The sequence below is a fragment of the Gracilinanus agilis genome, chromosome 1, assembly GCF_016433145.1.
Source record: "Gracilinanus agilis isolate LMUSP501 chromosome 1, AgileGrace, whole genome shotgun sequence".
NCBI lineage: Eukaryota > Metazoa > Chordata > Mammalia > Didelphimorphia > Didelphidae > Gracilinanus > Gracilinanus agilis.
The window spans coordinates 598,773,377-598,788,321 of record NC_058130.1 but is presented as its reverse complement, the minus strand read 5'-3'; the positions used below and the strand labels follow the sequence as shown (position 1 = coordinate 598,788,321).

The following is a 14,945-nucleotide window of genomic DNA, read 5'->3' as shown; positions in this document are numbered from 1 at the left end:
GGGAGGAAGGAAGGAAGGAAAGAAAGAAAACTATCCAGTTCAAGCTATACATAAATGGAATGTCTTCTACAAAACTTAACCAATAATTAATCATCTAGCTTCTACTTGACCACCAAAGAGGGAGAAACACCCACACACACTACCACCTCTGAGACGGTCCATTCTACTTTTTAGAAATGTTTTTTCCTGGCATTGAGGCTAACTTTGCTTCCCCCTATTGCTCCTGGTTCTACCATTTTGGACTCAGATAGATCAAGTCTATTCCCTTCTCTGCATGACAGGCCTTTAAATACTTGAAGACCACTAAAAACTTATATTATAGACTATCTTGTCTTCATGGAGAAAATGGTACCTAAATGGAAACTTGAAGGGAAAGAAGGATTTCTATATGCATAGAAGAGGATCTAATGTATTAATTGTCATTCCCAGATTAATTCTTTTCTCCATGCATTTGCTTAGTCTCTTCCTGGAAAATAATCTTTTTTCTCTCTCTGCCTTTTAAAAGTAATTTCTTTTTGTAGATGTCAATTTAGATAGCATTTCTATGTAGCCTTTTATATTTCCTTTCAACATTCATTCCCAACTGAATGTATCCTCCCCCTTGCCAAAATCTTCCTTGAGCATTTTGGATGACCCCATTACATTCTACCCTGCACCATTTATTCTCGGTATGCACATATGCGTATCCACAAGATCTTGGATTCTTTTCTTCTTTGTATCCCCCAGTGGTTCCCAAACTTTTTTGGCCTACCGCCCCCTTTCCAGAAAAAATATTACTTAGCCCCCTGGAAACTAATTTTTTTTATTTTAATAGCAATTAATAGGAAAGATAAATGCACCTGTGGCCATCACTGCCTCTCCTGGATCACTGCAGCACCCACCAGGGGGCGGTAGCACCCACTTTGGGAATCACTGCCCTATTACTAATGTGGTGCCTTATACAGAAAAAAGTTTTATGGTAAATGTTGAATCTGGTGATCCTATTTACAGTAACAGGAGCCTTAATATATTTTGCTTCCACATATAACTCAAAAAAACAAGAGCAGGCATCAAAAGAGCATCATGGAATGGGTTGACACAGGAGAATATGGAAGACTATTTTTTAAAGATTGGGAATAGGCAGAAGTGAATGGAGCTGACAGGACAGGGAAAAGTAGGATGGGAAAGATCTTTTTCACAGAAGATGTTGACTATGAACTCTAAATATAGGGGGAGAGGAAATTTGAATTTGCATGCAATGGTATTGCAATGGTATGGAAGACTGGGAATGCCTCACTATCTAGGATTCGGTAATTACTGAAGAAGGAGTGAAAGTGGGATGGTAATGTAAAGTGTCCTGGCTCCTCCACGCCCATCAGAGGGGACCTGGGATAAAGGAAGCAAGAATTTATTTATGGGCATATGGATTAGTAAATAACTGTTGTTGCAGTCTCCCAAGGAGAATAGACTAATCCAAAGGTGTTGAAATGAGCCCTGTCCAGTAGACACTTTACACCCCAATGTCCTCATCTCAGAAGCCCAGGGCCCCTGGTAGCTTTGCTGCCCTGAAGTCTTGGCGCTGGAATGATAGACTCAAGTCCCCTTGGAAGAGGCATTTTACTGCTTCTGGCTCCCTAAGGTCCTCTACACAAACAAACTGAAGTCCCAGGCTAAGGAGTGGCACAAATCAATGTGCTTCTCTCTATGTCTCTGGATCTTTCTAATGGCTGGTGACAATAAGAAAAGTCAGGCATCTCTTATCTCTCAATTCAAGTTCTGTACATGCTATCTTTGACATCATTTTCTAGTGAATGGTGAATTCTTTCATTTGATACATTGTGGAGTCGGGCAGCCCTTGCTGCCAGAAACCCTTACAAGGCGTGCTTCAGGGTGGCAAAATCGGAACAGCTCTGGCCATAGAGGAGGTCTTTAGGCTGCTGCTATGATTCCACTTAATGGGGATGACATTAAATAGCCCCCTGCTTCAACGATAATGTAGAAAGCTTTGGTGTCTGGTGATGTCATCTCTCAACATCTAATATGAGAGGAGAGAGAAGGGAAAAGATAACATGGTGTATTCCAAGGGGTACCCTAACTCGATCCAGTTAAGAGGATGCTTAATCAGTTCGGTTTCAAGTATACTTTATGCATTATAGTCTCTGAATGTTAATTGCAAAAGTAACCTTGGAAACAAGGCCATTGTATTGTGTTTTCCATGGTGGTGATACTACAGAATTTGAGGGCATACAAAGGTAAGTTAAAGACCCAGTTTCAACTTTTCCTCTGGGTTCCCTTATTTGTGTTGGCTTTGCTTTTCAACATTTATTTCTTTGGTGTAGTGAATTCTTTGTTTAGTATTCCTAGGTCGGCCATCCAAATGTATCATAGTTACAAGAATTTGAATATACAACTTGTTGGTTTCAGTGTTCTCTAATGGTGCTTTGGGAGCAGCTCTGAATTCTGAGAGTGATAGAACCTCTGTGACTTCAGAAGCCCATATCACCTCCCCTTTCCACAAAATCAGAGTATAAAGCAGTAGTGTTTGGAGCAGCAGGCCAATTTTCTGTTTCTTTACTTGCTCTATGAGTCATAATGTACAGAAGGAGTAAGAGTAACAAAAAAACTTTAGGGTCGAAAGCATCTGGAAGCCTAGTACTGAAACTTTACTAGATGTTTAAAAGTCCATCAAGCACTTTATGCTTCCAAATAAAATTCTCACAGTCCTTTCTGGCAATATAAAAGGAAGCATTCAGAACCCAGGAGAAAACCGATCCAGTTTCCAGAACTATATAAGAGTTCTTCTCTGACTTTTTTCCAAGCACCTGGTCCTTGCTTAGGTCACAGCTGTCCAAAACTGGGATGGACTAAAGGACCGCCTGTCAGATGTTGGCTAAGAGTGAGAATAGATGACCTCTTCTGAGTCCAGGTCTATGATTCTATAATGCAAAAGAGTGGTTCAGGTATCAGACTGATCTTTGTCCTGAATGGAAGGAGTAAAGACAAAAGAAGAGAAAAAAAAACCAAGTTATGACTTTTTGCTAGACTTCGAAAGAGGCCTAAAACTGTTTGTATGCATGTTTGTCACACATCCCTGGAAATCCTGAGGGATAGATAGATAGATGGATGGATGAGATATAGTTAGTTAGAAATAGAAATCTATTCCTGAAAATATAGATACCAAAAATAGCTGACATATACATAGTGCTTTGAAGTTTGCAAGTTGCTTTACCTGCATTATTTCATTTGAGCCTCATAACAATTCTATGAGATTGGTAATTTCAAGACAAATCTAGCTGCCTAAAGTAATTACAGATCTTAAAGCAAAAAATTGTTTTCAAATGCTCTTTTTTTTTTCTTTTTCACAGGGTCCAGTAGCATCCCCTGCATCGGCACTGCCTGTCCTCTCCAGTGGGCAGGGGGTTCCCCCACCCCCTCCTCCTCCACCACCTCCAGGACCACCTCCAATCTTTGATAACGAAGGCAGGAAAGATGAGTCCTCGCCATCACGCTCAGCTTTGTTTGCTCAACTTAACCAGGGAGAAGCTATTACTAAAGGTTAGAGAACAAGAACAATAAGTGCGTCTCCCCTATCTAGTAACACCAGGTATACAAATCTTCCTGCAGTATATCACTGCTTATGCTGATCTCTGCTTGGGATAAGTGAATGATTCTATTCTTATGCCCTACACACATGGGAATACCATTGGGACAGAAATATATTCCCCTCCTTCAGGTAAAGTAATTCAGTAGAGTCAAGACCAGAATTCAGGGGCTCCAAGTTCATAATCTGCCAATTATTAATTATATTACTTAACCCTCTAATGCTTCAGCTCTGCAGTCCAAACATCAACTAAACATTACCAGGAGATTTTTATAAGTGTGGAAACTGTGGCTTCTCTCATGGAGCTTAAACAATAGTGAAGGAATTATAATACAAATTCATCATGCTATGTTCAGGTAAGGCATGGTTAATGAAGGAAATGAATTCCAGGCATAAAGAACAAATTGTGCAGAGATACAGAGGCAGAGAATGGAGTATTCTGTGCAAGGAACAGAGAGAAGTCCAGGGTTGCTGGATCAGAGTACATAAAAGAGATGAATGTATGTTGTTCAATTTTCATTAACAATTAACTGAATTAATTAATAAAGTTAAAGCTGAAAAGTACATGGCAATATATTTTTGTTTTGCCCAGGTATTGGGGTGGGGGGGGGCAGGGGAGAATGATGAAACACGCTAGTCGACAGACAAAGGTTCTAATCCTGGTCCTTCTTAGAAAAACCCTTCACCAGACCTCAGATTACTCATCTATGAAACGAAATTGCATTTATTATTCTAGATTAGTTTTAATGGCATATCCTAAATTAATAAGATAGAAAAAAGTTTTATCTTCATATAAGTAAATATATTAGCCATGTCGTTATTTTTTATTACCATGATGTGTTTCTAGAAAACATGAAATTCTGCCCATCCGCTTTAGACACTCAAAGCAAAGGTGTTTCAGTTGGTAGGATCACCAGCTAGGCTATTATCTAGACCTCTAGATGCTACCCAAACCAAGAATCTTGGAGTCTGCAGAAGAACAGGTGGCACCTGTCTTTAGAGAAGCATTATAAATGATGTCATCCTGCTCAAATCATAGTTTCTTACATTTCTTCCTAGTTGAGGAAGAGAGCTTCCCTTTCCACAAGGTATTAGGTTACCTTTCTGTGGGTTTGTTTTTCTAGGACTCCGACATGTGTCTGATGACCAGAAGACACATAAGAATCCCAAGCTGAGGGCTCAAGGAGGACAAACTCAGTCTCCTACTAAAAATCACACTCCAAGTTCTATCTCTCCACAATCCCCTTTGCAGCAGAACCACCCTCCCGTGCTAGAGCTAGAAGGAAAGAAATGGAGAGTGGTAAGTATAGTTGTATTAATGTGTATCCAGTCCACCCAGAGTGAGATCAAGAAGGCAAAAAACCAAACCATTTCCCCAACACATTCTGTTCTACTTTCACATGTTTACTACCTGGCAGGATGACCCAAGCTAAATGGGGAGACATCCCTCCATAATATCCACAACTTTCAACGACCTCTCCATGGAGACATAGCAGAATCTATACTATGACATCAATATTGTAAAAATGAACAATTTCAATGTCTTTTATAAACTGATGAAGAATGAAATTAGAAAAACTTGGAGAATAATCCTTGGAATAACAAAAGCTTTGTAAAAACAAACAACTTTAAGCTCTAAGAATTCTGATTAATGCAATGCCCATCCATGATTCCAAAGGACCAATGATGAAACTTGCTATCCTGAGAGAGAGGTGATAGTTTCAGGGTACAGATGACATTTTTAGTATGGTCAATGAGGAAATTTGGTTTATTTTACTGTACTTATTTGTTGCATGGGATTTTTTTTCCCAGTAGTGTGGCGATTGGGAGGAAGAGAAAATAGAGTTCTGTTAGTTAAAAAAATACTTTGATTACAGAATTAGAAGTAGCAAAAATATGGGCATTTAGATGAAAATTTATTGTTCCACTATGGCCATGGGCTTCCCTAGAGATTTTCCCTATCCCAAATTTCCAAATGATTTAACCATTAGAGACTGTGTTAAATAGATATACTTTAATCCAATTGGGCAGGTTTCATAGGATTTACTGCTCATCCCTTAGCTTCTTTGCCCAGTCTAACTCGTCAGCAAGAATGTACAAAAAACAGCCAACCCATGATCTTACACATGTATATGTCCATCAAATTCAAACCAATACGGGAGATACTCTCAATCCTGCACAGAGGTAAAGAACGCAACTCTCCAGAAGGTAACTCTAAATGACCAGCCAACAACGGCAACATTTCCCATCAATAAGGTGGAAATTTTTAAACTGTAGCTCAGATCCTATAGAAGAGGTTCTGAAAGACAAGATATTAAAATACATAAGTGCAGAACTCTGGACACATTTCAGTAATCAATAATCAGCCTATCTATAGGTATCTACATGCAATGTTTGTTTTTCTTTTAGGAATATCAAGAGAATAGCAACAATCTTGTGATTTCCAACACTGAGCTGAAACAAGTGGCTTACATTTTCAAATGTAACAAATCAACACTACAAATTAAAGGAAAAATAAATTCCATTACAATTGGTAGGACAAATCTGTGATTTTTAAATTATTATAATAATTCATTTCATGGAAAAGCAATTGAATATATTTTGTGGAATTTGTGTCTTTTCCCTAGACAATTGCAAGAAGTTTGGCCTTGTATTTGATAATGTTGTGGGCATTGTGGAAGTAATCAATTCCAAGGATATTCAAATTCAGGTAAGCTTCAGCACAAACAGAAATGTGCAGGTTCTCCCCTTGCCTAGTACCATAAAAACTTCCTAAGAAACGGTCCGGTGAATGGCAGCAGAAAAGTGCTTTGTATTTAGAGTCAAACTACCTGCTACTTCATAGTTGTAGAGATGATCAGTTATTATGGTGTATACAGAAACCTAGACAAACAAGAGCAGGGAGGGAAGGAACGAACGAACGAACAAACAAACGAAAGGGAGGAGGGAGGGAGGGAGAGAGGGAGAGAGGGACAAAAAAGGGAGTAGGTTTTAAATTCCCATGAGTTTATTCCTACTACTTGCTTCACCAGCATAACCAAGTGAGTCAGTTCCATTTATTTCCTGCCTGAAAAATGGAGAAAAGAGTGAAAAGGCTTGACTTCCATGAGCCACATCATTAGCAGTTATTGTCTATTACTCTGCCCCAATTATCAGTCTATACGTTTCTATTACCTCACATCTAACTAGCATTCTACATGAAATCAGAAGTCAATCTGTGGTGCCACTCCATTTAGACTCTCCACCTTTGACAACAGAATTCTCCAGACCCTGAATCTTTTCTTTCTCCTTATAAAGTCCTGTTGAATTCTTTTACCTTCTCCCCCTTCTCGAGATTTTCTTCTCTTCTCCCAAGTGATCTCTCAGCCAAGTGACATATTAATAGTTTATATGTTTTCTTTATCTCACGAGACTCCAAATTAGCATGACAGACACTGTAGTTCACACCCAAACATCAGCTGGTATGGGGAAAGTCTGTAATATCATTGCTGTAAATACTGTAGCCAATTAAGTGCCAGATCAAACTGCTGATTGTCAAAAGAGCTCTGTTTACAACCTAGGCTAGTTCAATCTTCCTTGGGCATTCTAATGGCTTCCTGGGAGCTCCCAGGGTCTCACTGTCTTCATGCCTGACTTAGTGTGGACACCTAATCTTCTTTTAATCCTCCTGCAGCTCAGAAATCCTGAGCTCAAGAGATCCATCAGCCTCAGCAAAAGATTTCAGGCATGCTCCACCATTCACAGCTTCATGTGGCTATTTTAGAAAACCTTGAAAACAATTACAGAAAAATTATACCCCATAATGAGCAGAACAAATAAATCTATTTGGGGCTCCCTCACAGTCTCAACAAAAAAAGGGACAAAAATTAATGAATCAGTGAGAGATTATCAGCTTTCTGTGTTGTCTCTCTAGGAGGAAAACAGTGCTATGCTAATGTGCATTAGGTCCATCACAGTAAGGATGAATTCATGAGTTCTTTCTTTAAATTTCTGCATAGAAATATCTTTTCTACTATGTGTATATGTGTGTGTGTGTGTGTGTGTGTGTGTGTGTGTGTGTGTGTGTGTCACATGGAGAACTGGGAGGGAGGAGAGGAGTTATTTTTTTTAGCACATCTTTGCTGAAATGTCTGTACTTGTTTAGTCACCTTAAAGACTCAGTCAAAAAGGCAGTCACTGCTGTAAAATTAAAATGATCTTAAGAGCCTGATTTGGGGGTAAGAATTTAAGTTTATTGTTTATATCAGGTTTATTGGTTAGGCCAGCATCACAACTGATAAGGATATATAGGTCTCCATGGCTCTCTCGGGGAATAGGGGCAACCTGAGCTGGGTCAGGCAGCCCCAATAAATAGATTTTTAGGAGCTCATTATTCAGTCCTTCCCTTGATCATCCCAAGAAATCTTTAACTGGTGATAGCTTATTAAGAGGTGGCCCATCAGACCGCCAGCCCTTCCCCAAACCCACAGAGAGATAGGTTTCTTTGGCTAGAAAAGGACTGTTCTTCCCTTAATCTCTTAACCAAATTTTTTTAAAAAGGAAGCCATTCCTTGAGATTCCCCTGGACAAAGAAATGCTATCTCTGACCCAGAACCTAGACACAGAAATACACAGTAATTCTCCCTAATATATAGGAATTAATGCAATATATAGAAATAAATTCTCACACTGATTTATAAATACAGATTTGTTAATAACATCAGAGGCATACTCATAAGTCTGGATGCACCTTAGAATATAAAAGAAAAAATATTTTCTTCTTTGTAACCAAAAGAGTGTTTTTCTACAGCTTCATAAGGGAGAGCCCATCTCGGTGTCAGAATTAAGCTTGGTATGTTAATCCACTATTGGTTTGGGAAATTAAATTTAAAATGGTATTGAAATAGATAGTTGCCCCCATAAGTGATTTGTATGGTACCCAGTCTTATTTCTCCAGCCATTGACCTGGTGTTTGCAAAATTCTGACCAGTGTTATCCATGTTAAATGTCCTTTGCTCGTGTGAAAAGTAATTATAACAAAAATTAATGAAATGTTAGTGTTGTCTGCTTCTGGATTTCCTTTTTATTTAACATGGAAAGCCCCAACATTTATATGACCCTAAACTACCTCTTCTGTTTTGCACTGAACTATGTGGTGACAGAGTTTCCCCAAGGGAATGCCTGACATCAGTAGAGCCATCTCCGTGAGTTTAGTAGTTTGTAACTCAGCATTGTTTTTAGGATGAAAGAGGAGAAATTCTTATCACTTTAATTACCATTTCAAGAAGGAAAATTGTAGAACTGTAATCCAGTAGGATAGGAAACATTTGACTCGACTGTAGAATGCCTAGGAGATTGCTAAAACCTGACTGTTGGAAAGAAACTTAAAACTATACACAATTTTAGTAGGGCTTGAATATTTACAAACATCACACAGCTTTATTCTCCTATTGGACACATTGGAAGTGGTTCTGCAAGTGGTCTACCTCTGCCTCTACTCTACAACCCGGCTTCCTGAAAATAAGCCCCTGAAGATACTTACCTCACTTGTCTTATGAAGTTAATGTAACATATGAGATGAGATAATATACATATAGATACATATAGACTTTGCTAAAGGGGACCATTCTGCGTCTGCTTTATTTTTAGGTTCAGAAAATTATTAATCAGTCAGTTATCATATTTAAATGATCATTTAATTTACTATTTGTACCATATAATGTGATAATACTTAATATCTGTGTTAATCCAAATTTGACAAAGATATATAGGGGGAAAACATATAAATATATGAAAATCCTCATATGAGCATTTGTCCATGATCACTGCAGCCCTGCTAAGAGATAACTGTTAAGCCATCTCTGGCCATAGTGGCTGTCATAAATTAAGGACCTCTATCTCCTTTTTAGGGAAGGGGATCCTACGATTTGAAAATCCCTTTCTCATAATTCTTTTTCCCAAAATGGCAGTTTTATCTTTGATCCTGGGAACCCACCAGTGAAATAGATCATATCCTTTTGCCTTTGTCCAAATATTCATGAGGCTTGCTTATAGCCTACTGAATTTTACTTTAGAATATTTTCATGTTTATAATATGTATTAGCATAGTGTTACGGGCTTGCTCATTTGTTTTAATTGCAGGTTATGGGGAAAGTGCCAACAATTTCAATTAATAAGACAGAAGGCTGCCACATATACCTCAGTGAAGAAGCTTTAGATTGTGAGATCGTGAGTGCCAAGTCATCTGAAATGAACATACTCATTCCACAGGATGGTGATTATGTGAGTAGACAGACTCCTTTAATCTCTCTGGTTAACATCCATATGTTTGCTTAAGCATTTATTCAACTCGGAGCTCATATTCCAATACTTCCATGAATCCGGGATCTCTCTGGTGCAGCTCTCCACAATCCATTCATACTTTCTCCTCTTATGTGCCTCGTCTGCATCTTCCCATTAATTCTCCATGTGGGATCTACTCAACCTGATAGGGGCCCTTTCCTAGATTTTTTAAACATTACGTGCATATTCATGAAATACTGAAGCTGTCCATCGGTGACCCCTCATGCTCGCCACATGACTAGCCCATCTCTCCCTCAGATCACACAACTCCAGTTTAGTGTCGCTTAGTCTATTTATTTCATACAATTCATGGCTGGTAATAGACTGAAGTGAGTCCCAAAATGTGCATCTAAATTGCCTCAGTGCTATTAAAAATAGCTATCATTTACACAGAACCTTAGGGTTTGCAAAATATTTTACAAATATTATCCTTAAACCTTCAAGAATTATATTGAAATAACCAACAATTGTTATGGTCGGGCCTCCATACCAATGGGGGAATGATAGTCTAAGACCCACTGTGGATGGCTGAATCCACAGATATATAGATATAGATATATGTTGACCCAATGTAGACCGTAATTTCCTCGTACATACATATGTATTATGAAGTAAGACATTGTCAACATCAAATATAGTAATAATAAAGTACATTATGCATTCTTTTATAAAAATGTACAGTAGTCTCCCCTTACCCACAGGGGGATACATTTCAAGACTCCCAGTAGATGCCTGAAGCCACATCCTTGCTTTAGCTTTTAGCTTTTACCACCTATGTTAACATTTATGATTCTGTGCTCTCTGCTCTCCTGCCCCAAGGCTTGCACTCTGTGGCCTCCCACCTCCCCACAAAAAAAAAAAATTACAGAAACTTCCAAGTAAAAGCAGAAGAACTGACAGCTGGAGAGAATGCATATCTCTGGCATGGAGAGAGGAAGCCTTTGCCCCACTCTGCCTACCTAGCTGCCTGCCTGCCCCTGTGTCTGTCTTCTGTCTGTCCCCCTTAAGGTCTGGCTTCCACATGTTCTTGAACCCTGTGCTGGCCCCCTCCCTCATCCACTGGCAGCCCCCTTCTTAAGTCTCTCCTTTCCCTGGAATTCACAGTTGACTACAGGTAACTGAAACTGTGGAAAGCAAAACCGTGGATAAGGTAGGGCTTCTATGTATGGGAAAAGACAAATTAAATCTTTTTTTGAGATAAAAATAAATCTTAGCATGAGATCCTCTGGAAGAAAGTCTTCCAAGGTAATCAGTATCTACTAGCCAATTTTCCAGATGATGAGGAGTTGCAGATTTACTTCATTGAGTCACTGCTGCTATAACCATCCTCCCTGGAACATAAGGGGATTCCAAGTGAGGACAAAAGTGTGACCAGCACTGCTCCTACAGGAGGCAGGGAAAAGTCTGGAGTAGCACACTTCCCTTAGAAATCAGCATTCCCCCTCTGTGTCCTTCCCACATGCACTTGGGACACAGCTTTCAAAAACAAAAATGGTGGCTCCACTAGATTGAGAGCCAGACCTATAGATGAGAGGTCCTGGGTTCAAATCTGACCTCAGACATTTCCTAACTCTATGACATTGGACAAGTCTCTTAACCCCCAATGCCTAGCTTTTACCAGACTCCTGCCTTGAAACCAATACTTAGTATTGATTCTAAAACAGCAGAAAAGTATTTTTGTTTTGTTTTGTTTTTTAAAGCCAGCTAGTCCAACCATTCTTCAGAATACTAAAGATGTGATTTCTTGGCGTTTCCCTTTCTGAGACTTTCCATTAGCTCTACTGAAGCTCTGCCACTTAACAAGTACTTGCCATAAAAACAAAAATGTATATGATTATTCAAAAGAAAGAGCCCGATTAAACATCTGACCATCCTTCAGCTAAATACAGCTGTGTGTTTCACCAGAATGTCCATTTTGGAAAGAAACGTGGGCTCCAGGTCACCCACATCATCTGTGTTCAGTGACTCCCAGATAAAAAGTGAGGGGGGCCAGAGGTTCCAGATCCAAAGACAGATGGATGCTCATGGCTCTTAATCCAGACCCCTAGAAGCATCCAAGACCTTGAAAAAAACAACTCGACGTCTTTGCTCCCGCTTTTCTGGTCTATTCTGTTTCTTCCCTGTGTGTTGGTGTCTCTGCCCCAGATTGGGATGGAGGAGAAAAAAGGGGTGTCGGCAGGAAGGCGAGATGCTGGTTTCCCTGTTAGCCTCAATATATTTTTCTTCCCAAGCCAAAAAGCAAGTGAAGATCACCTTGTGTGTTGGCTTTTTATTATCCTGGAAAATCTTTATTACTTTGAAGCTTAAAAAAAAACATTTTTTCTGAAAGAACGTTTATTTGAAATCTCATTGTTTATGGATTCAAACAAATTTCTTTGAGGGAGGGAAAAGCCAGTTAAAAAGTCATTCACATAGATTTCTCCCCTTTAAAGCATCTGCCTTGTTCACAGCATATGCAGTTGCACTCTGCTAATACTGCCTGAGGTGACAGAAAATCACTTCTCTTAGGAGACTGGACCCATCCTGAAAAGGTTGTTCTTCCTGGGATGCAGCCACAGTGCCTTCAGTCCAGCTTGCAGCCCTGCTGCTGCTGCTGCTGCTGCTGCTGCTGCTGCTGCTGCTGCTGCTGCTGCTGCTGCTGCTATGACAAGCAGAGTTTCTGCTCTCCTTGGCTCTGAGGCCGGCAGCCTGTTCAGGAAGCTGGCTGGCTGGCTGGCTGGCTGGCTGGCTGGCTGGCTGAGAGGCTTCAGGCTGGATCTGCTCTTCTGAGAATGTCACTTAGTCCCTGGAGTCATAATACAGCCTCTCTATTAGTGCAATAGACAGTTAATGATACAACTTGGAAAAAAGGGTTTTGTCTCTGTGTAGAATTGAAACGGCTTCTGGAGAGTAGTGCAGAGGATCTCTGTGGGACCCAGGCTTGCCCATTATGTCCATTAATCACATGCCCATTCTTTGCGTAAGACCGCCTTCATATATTAACCAGCACTCTTGTTATCCCTCTACCAGAAAGAATTTCCTGTTCCTGAACAGTTCAAGACAGCGTGGGATGGATCCAAGTTGGTCACTGAACCTGCAGAAATTGTGGGATAATCTTCAGACCCAGAGAAGCCCGTGACCTTACTCCCCACGGGTCATCGGGATAAAGAATAGCAGTATCAAAAGACTAGAAGTAGCAGCAGCCAAGACTGCTGTAGTTTGGGCCTTCAAGCAACTGCTCTGTATTCTAGGAACAGGGACATTTCTGGCACGCTTTATTAGGCATTCTGAAATCTTTGAAACCGCCTCACAGTCTGCATTCATTTATATTTTGATCCTAAAAAATGCTATGCGAACATAAAAGACTTAAAGAAAAAAATACCTTCTCCTCCTATCATTGGCTATAGTATAATGACTGAGAAGTCAGAATTTTGCATGATACAGTTGTACAATCATTTTCTGTTGCATTCCATTCCTATGTTAATGCTAGTTGAAAAATATTAATAAAATTGAAGAACATAAGATGTTGATTTTTACCTTTTAGCCAAATCATGTGTAATGCAGTGAAAACGTGTCCGGGAAAGTGTGATTTTTGTATCTTGGTCCATTAAATTTTGTCATCTAGAGTATACATTTCAGCAAAAACATATCTGCCATTAGAAATTTAAAGACATGATATTTTGTCACACTTTTTATTAAAGATGTGGGGAAGTCCACTTTTGGATGCCAGTTTATAGTTTCTGGGGCCTCCCTCTTAGTTTCTGAAAATCAAAAGGAAAATTCTGGAGTTTTTTTCCATGAAAATACACTGATTCATTTAAAATTTTTCTACCCCATCACCTGAAGAGTTTTCATTTTTGTGCCTTCTGTCTTTTTATTTGAGGGGACGGGGGTGATAGTTTCTTTTACACATAATACCTCACACTCTTGCTCTAAAGATCAAGAAAAAAATGTTTTTTAATTTGGTACCTACTAAGCATCAGATGCCTTGTAATCCACTTTAAGGTCATTTCATACCTAACTAGACTTTTGGCTTAATTCATTTTGCATATTGTACTGTTTTTCTGCTTCAAAAACTTACAAACCAGCCTTCAAAGAGCACATAATAAGCCATAGATTTCTGCTTTATTAACTCTCTATCAAAACCCGAGGAATTGATTCAGTTTGGGCCCCCCTAGCTCAGTTTTGTAGTACTTGTAGACCATGCTTTTTTAAGCACTGAGACAGGCCCTGATATGCATTTGTATATTTTCAATTAATAACACTGAAAAATTAGCATACTTTTTGGATCACAGATAACAATCCTTTGCGATGATGAAATCTGAGTGACATGCTTGCAGTACAAGTACTGAGAATCCATATACATGCATATATATGTATATAAAAATATATGCAGAGAGAGAAATCCTATTGCAGCCTGCAGGGTATATATGTTTGCATTTTTTTAATATCTTGGCTATATAGACAGTACTATAACGATCAGTGCTCATGTAACAAGGTTTTGCTAACAAGGTTTTGTCTATATGTATAATGTTGTGGCTTTATAGTAAAGATCATTTTTCAAGGGTATTCTGAAATAAAATGAGACTATAATTGTTTAAATACAGAGAATAATTCTGAGTGTTGAAACTTTTTTCCTTCTCTAATTTTCCTTTTTTCCTGAACCCCTTCCTGATATAGTTGGATTTGATAGAGACAGCTGTGGCTCCGTCTGGTTGAACAAGAGTATTTTTGTAGTGCATCCCATCCAGAACCCCTGGAGAATAGTTGGCTGGTTTCTTTGAAACAGATATATGAGGCCATCTGCATTTGAAATGCAAGACACTTTAGTTAGGGAATCAACCGCAAAATTCTACAATCCCTTTTTGTAATTCATTGCTTCTTTGCCACAAAACCAACTTGTATATACATATATACATATATGCACACACACACATATGTATGTGTGTGTGTATTAGCTAATGTTGCTCTCCATAAAATATCATTACTTGTCACAGTTTATAGAACAAATCACATGCTACATTACTTCATTTTACCGTTACCAAGATCCTGCAATAAAAGCAGT

At 39.1% G+C, this 14,945-nt stretch overlaps 1 protein-coding gene across 2 annotated transcripts in view; it reads left to right on the top strand.

Annotated features, from left to right (window-relative positions):
• Positions 1–14,500, top strand: part of CAP2 (cyclase associated actin cytoskeleton regulatory protein 2) — a 170,079-nt gene extending 155,579 nt beyond the window's left edge. For both annotated transcript variants that reach the window (XM_044667564.1, XM_044667557.1), the window contains exons 8-13: positions 3,345–3,534; positions 4,705–4,880; positions 5,990–6,113; positions 6,208–6,290; positions 9,701–9,841; positions 12,911–14,500. In XM_044667564.1, coding sequence (XP_044523499.1) covers positions 3,345–3,534; positions 4,705–4,880; positions 5,990–6,113; positions 6,208–6,290; positions 9,701–9,841; positions 12,911–12,994 — 798 coding nt within the window. In that variant the 3' untranslated portion in view covers positions 12,995–14,500. The remainder of the gene's footprint in view (positions 1–3,344; positions 3,535–4,704; positions 4,881–5,989; positions 6,114–6,207; positions 6,291–9,700; positions 9,842–12,910) is intronic.
• The last annotated feature ends 445 nt before the right edge of the window (positions 14,501–14,945 follow it).